Source organism: Poromitra crassiceps (assembly GCF_964638095.1).
Source record: "Poromitra crassiceps genome assembly, chromosome: 16".
NCBI classification, from domain to species: domain Eukaryota; kingdom Metazoa; phylum Chordata; class Actinopteri; order Beryciformes; family Melamphaidae; genus Poromitra; species Poromitra crassiceps.
Genome location: NC_139645.1, coordinates 7,572,691 through 7,588,855, shown reverse-complemented (window position 1 = coordinate 7,588,855; position 16,165 = coordinate 7,572,691). Strand labels below are relative to the sequence as shown.

The following is a 16,165-nucleotide window of genomic DNA, read 5'->3' as shown; positions in this document are numbered from 1 at the left end:
TTGCTCCTCAGGTGAAGGAGACGGGGAGCGCTCGCTGGCTGGAGAGTAGCAGGATCAACTAACAAGCAGCATCGCCACAGTGCACACAGGAGGGACAAAGGGCATCTACAGTAATGGGAGTAGAGGGAATTGATTCTCTCATTGTAAAGCCTACTACCCTCTCTAATGAAGCTGTAGTGTGACCGCGGTGTCACACTAGAGTGTCACAGTGTCGCGTCTCTCTCTCTCTCTCACAGTAGTGTCGCGTCTCTCCTCTCCTCTCTCTCCCGCAGCTGAATCCGCCCGGCCTGCTGACTATGCCCCGGAGCCCCACCTCCAGTGAGGATGAGATGGCACAGAGCTTCTCCGACTACTCCGACGACTCTGCCTCCGACAGCTCCCGCGAGGAGACCATCTACGAGACCATAAGGGCCACCGCCGAGCCCTCACCCACCCGCATGGAGGACGTCCACACGCACTCGCTGGTCGTCCGCGTCCTCATCCCAGACCTGCAGCAGACGGTGAGTATCTATCTGTGGAGGAGGAGGAGGGGGAGGAGGAGATATAGCCCTTGTATCTGTCTCTTTGTGCATTTGCATATCATGGTGGTAGATATGGAATAAAATATTCACAGTATTTTATTGTTTGAAAAATCCGACCTTATCTTCCTCTCAAAACGCATCGAGACTGAAAACTGAAAGTGAAACGCGTGAGCCGCGCCGTTGCTCCGGGCAGCATATTTTCACCATTGTGAGTCAACTTTTTTACTCAAACAACTTTAAAAAACCCACCATAAAACACTTTTGCGATCTCAGGAAAGCAGCTCCATAGCAGCGAAAATAGTCCCCGGGTTAAAGCCTCTGGCAAGGCAATTTTGTGATTTTCTTATAAATATGTAATTTGTGGTCTTCGATGCATATCAAAACTGTCTACAAAATATGAAAATTCAATTATACTCTGATCTTTAAAAAAAAATCAATTCGCATTTTTTTGGCACTTTGAAAAAGTCGAGATAAAGTGGGCGGAGTTATCTCAGGAGATTGCTGACCTCAACAATCTCCAACCAATCACAACTAGGAGAAAAGGCTCAGAGTGACCCTGAGTGGAACAGACACACTGGAAACGCAGGCGGCGCAGCGCGTCACGAAAACATCGAGCATTCACACCAGAAGTGCTCAGTCGCCAGCAGATCAGACTGTGGTTGTACTGGTCAGCTTCCACGTATGAATGTGTGTGTGAATGTGAACAGGGCGCTCCTGAAAAAGAGAGCATTGCTCTCAGTGAGACTCATCCTGTATATATATAAAGGTTAAAAAAAAAGAGAGAGAGAAAAAAAAAAGCGTTCTGTTTTGCTCCGCGCCGGTCACAACTGATCAGCATGCCACTCATAGTTGTGAATGTTTTTTTTTTAACTCATATTTGAGTGGGTAATTAATGTGCTGGTCAGCTGTGATATCCTATAAAAAATTGATATTTGAAGCTGGGTTGCCAGAGGCTTTAATGAATAATTAGTTTTCATAGGATTTGTTGATGGTACGAAATGCATAAAAAAAACACCAGCTGTATCCTGTACGTGCGAGGAAAGCAGATGCATACACCGTATGTAAAGTAGACGCGCAAACTTCCACGCCACTTCGTTAACGAATGGGCGCTAACGAAGGTTAACGGGGGCATTTAATTGGAGGGTATAATTATTGTCAGCGTGCGTCAAACAAACAGGTATATTTTGAAATATTACCGAGCACAGTGTGGGTGTCAACACGCAGGTGTGATCGCAGATGTGCAAACCTTTTACACTGACTGACCCACATCCGCTCTGCTGCACTCTGCTCACTCCCGCAACATGTTCACTTCCATCGCAGAAGAGTGAGTGAATTCTTTATTGTATTTCTTTCTGTTTAATTGACATGTACATGTACACATGCATTAGTTTTTTCACACAGTCTCCCAGGCCCAGACCTCTATTTGCATTACATTTAGTGCTAATACCTCCAGGAGAAACGTATACGCCATTTCCAAACTGACGCTACCAAAGACATAGATGTTTGTATTACTTTAACCAATACAATAATCCTGCCATATTTGGGCATATAGGCATATTTCCTGCAGTTTAACAGTTTATTTTTTTCTTTTCTTTTACAAATTGGTGTAGATGGGCCAAAGTATAGGACGAATCAGCGTGACATCACTTGCCACCCAGAAATGCGGAACCCCGCGGCAGTTAACTATGAGTTGTGCCAAACCAACGTTAATATCTCAAAAACTATACATCACGTCGCTTATATTTTTGACATTCTGAGTGAGAGCAGAAGTAGCTCAAGAGTTTGATGTATAATATATGCACGTCATGTTAAAGTTGTGTGAACTGTCGCCGTTTTTAAAATGTAAACCGAGTCAGCCGGCTAGAGTCAGACGCTAAAACTCAGGCTCCATACGGTTCCATTGCCGTTGCCACCCAGTGCCGCGGTTTGTTTACCAAAATGCTGCTCGGCTGATCCCTCGAATACACACAGGACCAGAATGTCCCGATAGCAATTTCATTTTAAGAAAATTTGGCACAGACAAGCCACAGGTTTGGACTGGTATTATAATAATAACCCTTTTTCTTTTGAATTGTGATTGGACCTGGAATTACATAACCAATGGCATATTACATTTTGTCCTGATATCTTCAATTCATTTACAGTATATATTAAAAAAAGAACATAACATAATTTATATTAAGTGAATCTATGCTTTCAAGGCAGGCATGCATATCACTTCTCATATTGCCTCTCATGAGCTGTTAGAAGTTGCTTTTGGTTTTGACTCTTTCTCGCACCCATTTCCATAAATATAAAGCCTTTGGACTTAAATGAGCTTTGACCAACTGCTCCCCTATAGTCATGTGATGTCTTGTTCCTGATAGTGTGCAGTGTTGTGTGAACGTGCTGTGGGCGTCGTCATGTGTGTGTGTGTGGGGGGGGGGGGGGGTTGATATATGGACCTTTGAGGGCAGGGATGGGGCGGGGGGGGGCTCCTCCTATTATTAACATTGACAACTCCCTGCTCAGCCAAAGGTGTCACAGTAAGAGACTGTGGGGGCGATGCGATGCAGGACTCTGTAGATCTGGAAAATGAATGAGGACAGGGACAGCGACTTATGATGTAGGCGTCGGCTGGTTCAATGCTGATCAAAACAAGGCGGGCCCACGCTATTGATTAGTCAAATATATTACAGCGAGAGAAGCATTTAGCTTCATAATCATAAAGCCGTCTATGGACTGTCGTAGGCATTAACAGACGACAGGGCAATAAACATGTCAAACAACCAATATATTTTCCCGAAGGCAAAAATGTGACTATTGTCCTCATGCCTAATTCCATTCAGTTAAAACTTTAGCTAATTAACAATTTTGGGTAAGTTTAGGGTAAGGTTTTGATCAAGGTTACATACGGGGAAAAATTCTGAAAATGTACAGTGTATGAGTTAGGTTAGGAACTGAACCTAGGTCAGGTACACCAGTCCATCCCTATACCTTTCCATTGGACAATATAATGTTCAATATCAAACTACTTCCTGCTGCTAGTTTTGTCTCCTCCACAAAATGTATTTAGATCTTGTGATCATTTCTCAAAATTCCTCAAAGCGGCTGTGAAGTCCCACTGAAGCTACAATGGACTAAGTGAAAAACAACCTAGTCTGCCCAAAAATCCTTACATGTGAAGTATGAGAACATAGCTTACGATTTCCCCCCATTTTCTCCCCAATTCTACTTGGCCAATTTCCCCCCCTGCTGCCCCGGTCGCTGCTCCACCCTCTGCCGATCTGGAGAGAGCCGTAGACTAGCACCATGCTTCCTCCGACACATGCGCAGTTGCCAGCCGCTTCTTTTCACCTGACAGCGGGGAGCTTCACCGGCAGGACGTAGCACGTGGGAGGATCACGCTATTCCCACCGGTTCCCTTCCGCCCCGACCGACCAGAGGAGGCGCTAGCGCAGCGACCAGGACACACACCCCCAATCCGGCTTCCCACCCGCAGACTCCAGCCAATCGTGCCTGTATGGACGACCGACCAACCCGGAGGCAACACACGGGGGTTGCGAACCTGCGACCCTCGTGTTGGTAGGCAGGGAAGCTCCCGCTACACTACCTGGACGCCCACGTTACAGCAGTTTTAACAGTGGGACTTGTGAATGTTGTATTATGTTTTATTCATTTTAACAGTGGGAATTGTGAATGTTTCTTACTCCCAATTGTGTTGAAAGGGCAGCCCTACACAGTCAGTAGCTAGCTAGCTATACTGTTGCTTATCACGTACCACCATGTCTGCTGTATTCATAGGAGTACCATCATAATAAATTGTCCCACTGTATAATAGCATACCTATTGTATGGGCAGAATCCTGCATCCCCATTGGAGGTGTGGGATGCACAGATAGCTGTCAGCAGCACACGTGGCTCCACAGTTCTTCTCACAGAACTCCAGGACAGAACGGTGTCTCATCAAAGAGGACTGGCACTGCTGCAGGCCTCTGTGGACCTGCTGCCAGACTACAGTAGCTCCATCTCATCCTCATCCTCATGTAGCTCTGTGTTTGATCTGTGTCCTGGGGGACGGAGAGCAGGTCCAGATGTCTTTACACTGGATTCTCCATGGTCCTCCACACTACAGTCCACACTATTTTTCCTAATAAATTTTTGTTGTAGGTCATGATTTACGGTCCGCATCAACAGGGCTGAATCATTGACAGTGGTGTTAGGTGGTACTTAGACCTGAATTAGCAGTATAGTATTAGTCATCCTAAAAAAAAAAAAAAAAAAAAAAAAAAAAAAAAAAAAAAAAAAAATCCTAATAAATTTTGTTGTAGGTCATGATTTACGGTCCGCATCAACAGGGCTGAATCATTGACAGTGGTGTTAGGTGGTACTTAGACCTGAATTAGCAGTATAGTATTAGTCATCCTAAAAAATAAAAATAAAAATCCTAATAAATTTTGTTTTGACCTAATTTTATTGTTGTCTATAGAGTTAGTTCCACCTCTGCGCAGATTCCCCCGCTCTCTTCTCTCTCTCCCCCTCAGGTGTCCTTCACTGGCCTGACGTACACCCCCGCCGCTGCAGCCCTAGGTCCGGCCGTCATCGCCCTAGCCACCTGCCGCTACTCCTTCTACTGTCTGACACCCCGGGCTCTTCACCACCACCGACCCCTATCCTCATCATCCTGGTCACCTGCCTGCCTAAGGGAAGGGGGGGGCGCCCCCCCAGCCCCCCCCCCCGCCGCCTCATCATCACCTCCAACTCCTATCCTCCCCTCCTCTTAATCATCACCTCCGACTCCTATCCTCCCCTCCCCTCCTCTTAATCCATGTCACCAACGCGGACTCATGGATTCCTCAGATCATCCTCATGGAACTCCCAATCTTGTTACCCTTTTTGTCACCTAGTTAATTAACTAATATTCTCTAAACCTACGAACACTTAAAGACTGCATTTTCTATTTCCTTTTGGACTCTACTTTTTAGATTTTCAACTCCCTTCCCTGATCTTAGGATAATTTAAAAATTACATTTTTATATCCCTTCTGTTGGACTCTTTTTACATTTTCAATTTTCTGTTCTCTTGTACATTTTATTTCCATATTAAACCATTCACAGAGTTTCATTATCGGAAACTCTGTGCATGGTTTAGCCCGGCATCTCTCGGCCTGTCTCGGAGGGGAGTCCCCAGACGGGGGTCCGCTGCTGTGGCCTGGTGGGTGGGCCCGTCCCCCGCGTGGCCTGCTCTCACGCTCTCAGTCACTATGCTGGTGGCTGGGGGCTGGGGGGGCGGGTCGCGTGGGGGCTGGGTCCGCCTGGGCCGCAGCAATTGGCCCCTAGCACAACGACCTCACAAGGTTCCTCCTCAGCCAAGTCACTGGGGCAATCCATGCGGCGATCCATATGGTGGAAAGGTTTTCTTGCGTTCACTGGGGGTGAGGGGGTGCCGCTGTGTCCCGGCCTGGCCTTCCCTCCCACGCCATATGTGGGTGGGGGCCGGGTCGGGGGGCATCGGTGCTCTTCATCACTGGTCGAGGGCTGCCGGTTGGTTTAGAACAGCTTAGGTAGGCGATAGATTAGCTACAGCCTAAGGCTGACCTGTTAGTGTTCAGGCTAAAATCAGACTAGAGCAGGGTAGGATAGGCCAGATTAGGCTGTAGATTAGCTAGATACTATGTCCCAGTTAGCTCTGGTTAATGCTTAGAGTAGTCAGTTGTCCCCCCTCTCTTTCCCCCTTTCCCCGCTTCTTCCCTTCTTCCCCCTTCTTGTTCTCCTCTCTTTCCATGCTCTTTCCTCCCCCACATCCCACCGCCCCCCCTCCCTTCTCCTGCTCTCTCCTCATTCTCCCCCCCTCTGCTCCTTCCTCTTCCTCCTCTTCTCCCCTATTTTCCTGAATCCCTGCCACTTCCTGCTCTCCCTTCTCTCACATTCCCCCTGCTCTCCTTCCCCTGCACCCTCCCACCCCTCCTTCTCTGCCTCTCTGTCCTCCCCCCTCTCTCACATTCCCCCTGCTCTCCTCCCCCTGCACCCTCCCACCTCTCCTTCTCTGTCCTCTCCTCCTCCACATTTCCCATTTTCCCCCCACCCTCGCCCTAATCCGGGCCCGTATCCTACTCCCTCCCTCCACCCTAGACCCTACCTCTACTCTCTGTCCTCCCCCCTCTCTCACATTCCCCCTGCTCTTCTTCCCCTGCTCTCCTTCCCCTGCACCTCTACTCTCTGTCCTCCCCCCTCTCTCACATTCCCCCCGCTCTCCTTCCCCTGCACCCTCCCACCTCTCCTTCTCTGTTCTTTCCTCCTCCACATTTCCCATTTTCTCCCCACCCTCGCCCTAATCCGGGCCCGTATCCTACTCCCTCCCTCCACCCTAGACCCTACCTCTACTCTACCTCCCCTGTACCCTCACATTCCCACTGCTCTCCTTCCCCTGCGCCCCCCCACCTCTCCTTCTCTGTTCTCTCCTCCTCTCTGCCCTCTCCTCCCTCTCACATTCCCCCTGCTCTCCCTCCCCTGCACCCTCTCCTTCTCTGTTCTCTCCTCCTCCACATTTCCCATTTCTCCCCACCCTCGCCCTAATCCGGGCCCGTATCCTATTCCCTCCCCTCCCTCAACCCTAGACCCTATCCCTACCCTGGTTCTCCCTCCCCTGCACCCTCATCTCTCCTCCCCTGTTCTCTCCTCCTCCACATTTCCTATTTTCTCCCCACCTCCCCCCTCTCCTCCCTCCCTCCCTCCACCCTAGACCCTACCTCTACTCTACCTCCCCTGTACCCTTCCACCTCTCCTTCTCTGTTCTCTCCTCCTCTCTGTCCTCCCCCCTCTCTCACATTCCCACTGCTCTCCTTCCCCTGCGCCCTCCCACCTCCCCACATTTCCTATTTTCTCCCCACCTCCCCCCTCTCCTCCCTCCTCCCTCTCCCTCCCTCCTCCACTCTCCTGTTTTCTTCAAATGTTCAAATGTTATCTTTATTCTGTATATTCTTGTTATTGTGTGTTAGCTAGAATCAGCTAGACATACTTTCTGTGAAGCCCTCTGAGACATGCTTGTGAATTAGGGCTATATAAATAAACTTGACTTGACTTGACTTGACTAGGTTCGGGCTTTTCCTCTTCATGGCTGGCAGAACAAAATGAGGACAGAAGAAAGGGAGGCAGAGGGGGTGACCGATACCTGCTGGGTCTCCATCCTTCACGCTAACGGCCCTGCAGGCCCGGTTCTACGGGGGTGCAGGAGCATGCATCACACCTTCAGTTTAAGATTTTCCACCCTCAGTTGAAATTAGCATCGGCGGCCGATATGACTGAGGCTGTAGCTGTAGGGCTCGTTTTTAAATCTAAAGTGAAGATCCTGGCATCATATGAAACTAGAAGACCTGAGGCAGCCATTGGTACCAACGCTGTCATTGTTAGCGTGTTAGCTTGTGAGGAAGGGGGATAAATAACGCTCTATAGTTAGGCAAAATTTTGGCGAGGGAAAAACTGGCATGCCCATTTTCCAAGGGGTCCCAGCCTTGACCTCTCACCTCAAGATATTTGAATGAGAATGGGTTCTATGGGTACCCATGAGTCTCCCCATGTCCACTTTATGGAGTTTTTGCAAAGACCATGGAGTGTTTTGCTTGCAGTATAAATAATATATTATTTTCGCCTATTTGAATATTGATACTGGGGTCCCTATACATTGTTGGAGTTGCATTAATTGAGTATGACTGGAAAGCTGGGACTCGTGGTGACGGCAGTCCCCATAGTTGCATTTAAAAGATATATTTTCCAGAATGACAATAGCACTTTGTACTAGGTAAGGTCAAATCAATTAGAATATCATATCTTCTACGAGAACAAAGGAATGTGTGAAAAGTGTGTATGTGTCTGTGTGTGTGTGTGTGTGTGTGTGTGTGTGTGTGTGTGTGTGTGTGCGCGTGCATGCTTGTGTGTGTGTGTGTGTGTGTGTGTGCGCGCGCGTGCATGCTTGTGTGTGTGTGTGTGTGTGTGTGTGTGTGTGTGTGTGTGCGTGCGTGTGTGCATGCTTGTGCGTGTGTGTGTGTGCGTGTGCGTGCATGTGTGTGCGTGTGCATGCGTGTGAGGTTAAATTTTTAACAGTGTCAACCCACCAATGAACCCATGACCCTTTGATGTAATTAGGTTGGACTTTGTTTCTCCACAGTATAGAGATGTTGTGTGTGTGTGTGTGTGCGTGTGCGTGTGTGCGTGTGCGTTCGTGCGTGTGCCTGCGCGTGTGTGTGTGTGCATGTGTGCGTGTGTGTGTGTGCGTGTGTGTGTGCGCGTGTGTGTGTGCGTGTGTGTGTATGCGTGTGCGTGTGTGCATGTGCATGTGTGTGTGCGTGTGTGTGTGTGCGTGTGCATGTGCATGTGTGTGTATGTATGAGGTGCCGTACCTCATATGTATGTGTGTGTGTTCACATGTGCACTAAGCTGTCTCACATGCACTGATGCTCATGATTTCACATTCATCACTGAGCACTCAGTGGTGCCACTTGATCACATGATCGGGTCACACAGTCCACTTGGGAAGCAAACACAGCTGAATAATTCACACACACACACACACACACACACACACACACACACACACACACACACACACACACACACACACACACACACACACACACACACACACATCACACACATCACACACACATCCCCTCATCCAACTGTGCAGCTCCTACATGGAACTAAACCTCCCTCCTGTCAACACATCAGAGCACACAGGAGGTAATTTTGCCTCATTTCAAATAGAATACAGATCAAAATGACGCTTCACTGTCTAAACCTGTACAGTACAATTATGTACAATTAACATCACCCTCATTACATACTGAGAGTATCCAGAGTGGTACTGATTGCACTCAATCTGTTCAATCAGGAGAGACCATGGGACATTTCACTCAGACCAAAAAAAACCCCCAAAAAAACATGGAACAAATATTTTCTTTAAACCCGCATCTTTTTACGTTTTGGTCCAAGTGAAATGTTAAGCGATCTCTCCTGTTTCTAAATACATCTGAACCGTTTGGTTTGAACCAGTAAAACAATTTTTATAAGCATTTTACGAAAATGTCTACGGGAAAATAAATGGCGGATGGAAATCTCTGGTACAGTGCTGAAGCAGGAAGTGACGTTCCACTTTGGCTCTCTATACAAATGTGATGGAGGGAAGTAAATCAGGAAAATGAGTGAGGACTAGGCATTAATATCAGTAGTTCCTCCAGCTTTCCCTCTTTGTTTCTTCTTTAATCTTCTCACTCGCTCTCTTCCTCCACTCACATTCTCTTTTATATCTATAATCCATTTCCCTTCTCATTTCATGCCAATTATAGACGGTTGTAACTCGTTATATCCGGTCGGATCCTCTGCATCTTTTCTCCGAGATGATTTTTGCTGATGATTTGAAAATTGAGACTCAAGGTTAGACGAGCGAGCTCTGGCGCTCAAGAGGTTTGCTGGTTTCAATCATCAGATGATTCAAGAGGTTTTGTCGTGGAATGAAAATTGTAAAGTGGAGAGTTGGTAATGCCCGGTGCACTCTTGTGAAACACTTCAACCTTAAACCCTCTTAACCCTCGAGTGCTCCGGTGGAGTTGCACTGCACAGTGACCCCACTGAAGAAGACTGTTAGCGATGCTGAAGAAGACTGAGCTTATGGTATTTCTCTTATTTATGCTTTTATTCTCTCACCTGGGAACAGAGATGTTCCTGCTACATGGGCCGAGGTGCACTAAGATAGCTGTCATTTTATTTGGCTCTACTTGGAAGATGTGACTTAAAGGGACAGCTCACCCTAAAATCCAAAATGACATGTTTTTCCTCTTACATGTAGTGCTAGTATTTATCCATCTACATCGTTTTGGTGTGAGTTGCTGAGTTTTGGAGATATCAGGCGTAGAGATTTCTGCCTTTTCTCAAATACAATGGAACTCGGCTTGTGCTGCTCAAAACGGCAAAAACATCCATTTGAAAAACTCAAATGTCTCTTTCCAGAAATAATGACCCAGTTATCCAAAATAACACAGACTTAGTTGTGAGCAGTTTCATGTAGGAACTACTGTAACTGGTAGCTAGCGGGTGTAGTTCGGTCTAAAGAAAATAGTTCCTACATGAAACTGCACACAACAAGGTTTTAGGTGGATAAATAGCACTACAGGTGAGAGGAAAAATATGTATTTTGTATTTTAGGGTGAGCTGTTCCTTTAAACATTGTTTCCCAATTCCATAGACAGTGAAATCTATATTGTCTAAGTTCAGCTCATCATGCTGAGGGATGAGGGAGCAGCACTGATGCAAGTGGATGGAGATTTGCCACTGTAATAAACCAGTGGAGGGAAAGAAGACCATATCAGCCTGAACAGCTTTGCCAGCTGCCAGACATCTGCTTCTGTATACCTTCAACCATTCATCTCTCCTCTCCTCTCCTCTCCTCTCCTCTCTCCCCTCCCCTCCTCTCCTCTCTGCTCCTCTCCTCTCCCCTCCTCTCCTCTCCTCTCCTCTCCTCTCCTCTCCTCTCCTCTCCTCTCCTCTCCTCTCCTCTCCTCTCCTCTCACCTCCTCTCCTTTCCTCTCTCCCCTCCCCTCCTCTCCTCTCCTCCCTCTCCTCTCCCCTCCTCTCCTCTCTCCTCTCCTCTCCTCTCCCCTCCTCTCCTCTCCTCTCCCCTCCTCTCCTTTCCTCTCCCCTCCTCTCCTCTCCTCTCCTCCCTCTCCCCTCCTCTCCTTTCCTCTCTCCTCTCCTCTCCCCTCCTCTCCTCTCCTCCCTCTCCTCTCCTCTCCCCTCCTCTCCTTTCCTCTCTCCTCTCCTCTCCCCTCCTCTCCTTTCCTCTCTCCTCTCCTCTCCTCTCTTCCCTCTCCTCTCTCCTCTCCTCTCCTCTCCTCCCCTCTCCTCCCCTCCCATCTCTCCCCTCTCCCCTACTCTCCTCTCCTCCCCTCCCATCTCTCTCCCCTCCCCTCCTCTCCTCTCCCCTCCCCTCCTCTCCTCTCTTCCCCCCTCCTCTCCCCTCCCAACCTCTCCTCTCCTCCCGTCCCCTCTCCCCTCCTCTCCTCCCTCTCCTCTCTTCTCCTCTCTCTCCTCTCCCCTCCTCTCCTCCCTCTCCTCTCTCTCCTCTCCTCTCCTCTCCTCCCGTCCCCTCTCCTCTCCTCTCCTCCCTCTCCTCTCTTCTCCTCTCTCTCCTCTCCCCTCCTCTTCTATCCTCTCCTCTCATCTGCTCTCCTCCCCTCCTCCCCTCCCCTCCCCATCTCTCCTCTCCTCACCCCTCCTCTCCTCTGCCCATCCCAGTGCCAGGCGAGAGGCTTACGGTTAGGCAGAGTTCACAGACTGCTCATCCCTCCAGGCTTTCCTCACAGAGGCAGGGCTGCTATCACCATGGAGCACATCCAGCTGTAAACACAGAGGCAGGGCTGCTGTTGCCAGCTGAGCAGCACATCCAGCTGTAAACAATCCTGAACACAGCTGTGCCCCATAAGCCTCTCCGAGCCTCTTCAGCCAAGGCCACAAACCCTGCATTGTATGTTGACTCACTCCTGGGTGAAGCTGGTGCTGGAGAAGACCAGGGGCCCGGCCGGGTCATGTCGATTACCCCGTCAGCGAGCGACGTGGCATAGCGCCGTCCAAAACAATCACAACAATAAGACGCTTCGGCTATGGGACTTGGCCCGCGTCATTCATTTGTAATAACTGGGACAAGGTTTGTGTTATCAAAGCAGCCATTTTGACTTCTAAATGTATGAGCTATTTCGATTGTGCGCGCACCGATTGTTTAGGTTATTCCAGAGCAATTGAGAGAGAGAGCGGCGTCAGCGGAGGACCAAAATGCGTTAGCCAATGAACAGCCAGGAAGGGGTCTCGCGCTACTTTTGAATGCTAAAATAAAGCTGATAATGTGCAATTTGATTCAAAAATAAAAATAAAAGGTAGTTGTGTTTCAAAGTACAACACAAACTGTCCATTTTGCTGCAACTTGACAGTGCTGCTTAATCCAGGACCTTACTTCCTGGAACTCTTGAGAGTAAAAAAAACTGGTCCATTGGAGTGAATGGAGATGTTGCGACTCTTCTATATGGGTTATTCTATTCAATTCCTCCCACTAGTTTTATATACCAACCCATTCGCACCCATCAGTCAAAAGTTTGTCATGCCTGCATGTCAGGGTCAGTCACAGGTTGACAATATTACAGTGTGTGGGGTTATTTTATTCAAATGGAAATGTTTAGACTTACAATATTATATTTGTTGTGATTGCTGTGATCACCAAATCTTGTTTCCTCAAGACGATCAGCCTCCTAAAACCTCTTGACTGTTTCTCTTTCTAATCAGTTTGTCTCTTTGCCCCTCTGCCTCCCTTCCACTCTCTCCTCTCCTCCCTGCCCCACACCGACCTTTGACATCAGAAATGCATGCGCTTCAACCCGGACGCCACCGTCTGGGTTGCCAAGCAACGGATCCTGTGTACGCTGAGTCAGAGCCTGAAGGACGTGCTCAACTATGGCCTTTTCCAGCCGGCGAGCAACGGGAGGGACGGCAAGTTCCTGGACGAAGAGCGCGTCTTCCGGGAATACCCCCAGCCAATCAGCAAGGGCGTCCCGTCTTTGGAGGTACACTATTGGCCAGTTAGATGAGGTTTTGATTGATCATCTGACATGATGAAATGGGCGTGATAAAATATGGTTAGGTATTAAAGGAAAGAGCAATCCCAAATCATATTTTCACCTATATCCCGGAGAAATGTAGTATGTCAAGTAGAATGGGAGTCTATGTCTATCTAATGGTGGAGAATCTTCTAAGCGAGTTGGCTCTCTCAGGAACCTGAGTCTCTCCATCTGTATAACAGAGATCATGTCCATCAGCCACACCTGAAAAGAAGGTGAAGAGGAGGACTTCCATTCTTTCAGAATGAGTATTTTGCCGACAGTTGTCCCCAGTGTCAGAGATTGTTGTACAGCCGTGGGGAAGTCCAGACCAGAGAGGACTCCGAGCAGCCGAAGATGGCGAGTTCTGCCTCCGGCTGTAGGGTTATTTTCGAGTCCTTAGAGTACCAATCAAATATTTTGGCCCAGAATCCCGTTGGTGGACTGAACCAGAAGGCATGAGATAGTGTGCCCTCTGACACCTGACACCTGTCACTCACACAGTTGGTGAACTGTACATACATTTCAAATGGGTGAGATACAATTGATCTTGGGATAATGAAAGCAAACTACATCATCATAACTAGCACAAACTATATTATATACTACAAACCCAAACCCGCACGCTAACACAACAATCTCCAGGGAAACCATTATGTAATTCAAACGTTCACACAATCTACCAATTAAGACCGCACGACGGTAATGAATTTGCCGTCGATAAAGAGGTCACATCTCAGGCTTGACCCCCCTCCCACCACCCCCAGATCCTCCTCCCAGATGAGCAGATGATTTGGAGATGCATGGTGTAATATAAACAAGTCATCCCTCAGGCTTATCAGCTCCTCAACCTGTGCTGTTTATTACAACTGCAGCTTTACTGGAACTGTTGTTATGTCGGATCCAATGTTTTGCTTTGGACTTTTTCCGCACGCTGGACTTATCCTTTAATCATTTCTTTTATTTGTTTTTCCTCGTCGCTCTCCACTCCACAGTTCCGCTACAAGAGCCGAGTCTATAGGCAGCCCCATGTGGACGAGAAGCAGATCGCCAAACTCCATACAAAGGTAAGCGTCGTGTTGCACAGTAAACACACACACAATGCAAAACGGGAATAGGAAAAGTTTAATTTAAACGTCGTTTTTGACCAGTGTTGTTTTTCGGGATGCTCGAAGACGGCGATTCTCAAAGTGGGGTCCGCGGACGCCCAGGGGTCCTTGAGGGGGTTCCAAGGGGTCCCCAGCAACAAAAAGGAGAATTTATTTTCACTAGAATTCCTCTCTCGACTCTCGCCCACGTGAATCTAAGTCAGTTTAGACGGCAAATTAAAAGTAACAGATTTCCCCCTTTTAATGGTTGTGTAAGGCCGGGCGCGCTCTGGGCTGCTGTCCCATGCAGTGCTGTAGAGCAGCCAAAGCATAAGTGTTTTCTGGCAGCGTTGTGTTAGTGGCGCACTGGGAAACTGTCTCGACAGTTGCTCCGATTCTGCCTCTGAATGCAGGGGAGGACCGAAGAGAGAGAAATGGCACCGAAGAAAACAAGTGTTTCAACAAAACAGAAATACCACTTTCAGACTAGACACGGTTCTGGTTCAGCCTCTGGTTCCGTTCTGGAGTCTCAGAACCTTGGTGCTTTCTGGCGAAACCAGCCCGCGTTGACACCAGTTTAAGCGGAACCAAAGTGGGAGGACATTATTCGCTAGTCCTTCTTCAGTTTTTTAAGTTTATTAATTATTTGGTCTGGCGTTTCGATTGAACCCAGCCTTGGCCATCTCTTCCGCAAGTTCGGCATTACGACTTGCTCTTTCTTGTACTGCTCTCTAGCTTTTCTTGAGATTCGGTAGATGCCCAAAATCGCCACTAAACATTTGGTTTCCTCAGGAGACCACTGCAAATTATTTTTCTCCATGTTGTCACTGCCTTCTTCTCATTCCTGCGCGTTTTCACAGCCTAGAATAAGACACGCCCACTGATGATGTCACGGTTCCCAAGGAAAAACCAACTATCTTTTGGTTCCGCTGAGAACCAACTTTTCAGGTTCCGAACCAATTATTTCTTCGGTCTGAACGCGCCGACCGGTTCAAATTTGGGTTCGGGAACCCGGAACCGGCACAGAGCCCTGCCGGTGTGAAAGCCCTAAAAGAGGGAAAGGAGAACACAAACACAAACACAAACACATGTACATTCATACCCTTTTTCAAAACACTGATCTGTTTCAGAATGAGAAAAACTCCTGTAGGTCTGAGAATCTAGCTTTTCTCTGCCATATTAGACATTATTTCTGATCTTGAGTCTTTCTCTCTTTTTTCCTTTTTTTGTTTTCGTTTTTTGGCCTGACTTTTGAGGAACCAAAAGCCGTTTCCCATTCCGTCTGGTGCTCTGTGGTTGGCTAAACCTCACACTGAGGCAGCCAATCAACTGCCAGCCCACCAACCTGCTTCCGAAAAGACACACGCAGAGAGAGAGAGAGAGAGAGAGAGAGGGAGAGATAGAGATAGAGAGAGCATCCCCCAGACTCTGATTCATCAGGCCCGTTTCCAGACACGCGCACACACCCCGAGCACAGAAAGCACTCATCAGTCACATGAGATGAAACCTTCAATGAAAACATTAGGCCGGCCGTGACATTTGAAGATATTGAGCTGGCAGTGACTCATCACGCTCGGCGTCTCCACGGCTGTGATCAAGGAAGGAACGTAAGGTCTTCTCCATTGTTGGTTCCAAACGATTCTGCTTTCAGGAGACCGATCTGATGTCACGGAGATCATCATACAGTACCATGTCATTGTGACATGGATGCACACAAACAAATCTAAAAATATACTTGTTGAAGTAGCATTTCAAATCCTTCACTCAAGTCAAATTCTACATTTACTTGCCTGTAAAGTATGGAAGTAAAAGGAGCCGAGTGACGTTGCTCTGAATCACAGATAAGAAAGAGTCTGTAGCACAAATCGTTAACGGTAATTGTTCACAGCTGAATTCACTAATTTTAATTCTCTGCAGTCTTGTTGCTTCTCTCTCTCTGTCCTC

The 16,165-nt window shown here is 47.9% G+C and overlaps 1 protein-coding gene across 1 annotated transcript in view; it reads left to right on the top strand.

Annotated features, from left to right (window-relative positions):
* Window positions 1–296: 296 nt before the first annotated feature.
* Window positions 297–16,165, top strand: part of LOC310791219 (SH3 and multiple ankyrin repeat domains protein 2-like) — a gene marked incomplete at both ends in the record, with an annotated part of 245,785 nt that continues 229,916 nt past the window's right edge. The window contains 3 exons of the mRNA XM_083652896.1: window positions 297–500; window positions 12,897–13,100; window positions 14,129–14,200. Coding sequence (XP_083509022.1) covers window positions 297–500; window positions 12,897–13,100; window positions 14,129–14,200 — 480 coding nt within the window. The remainder of the gene's footprint in view (window positions 501–12,896; window positions 13,101–14,128; window positions 14,201–16,165) is intronic.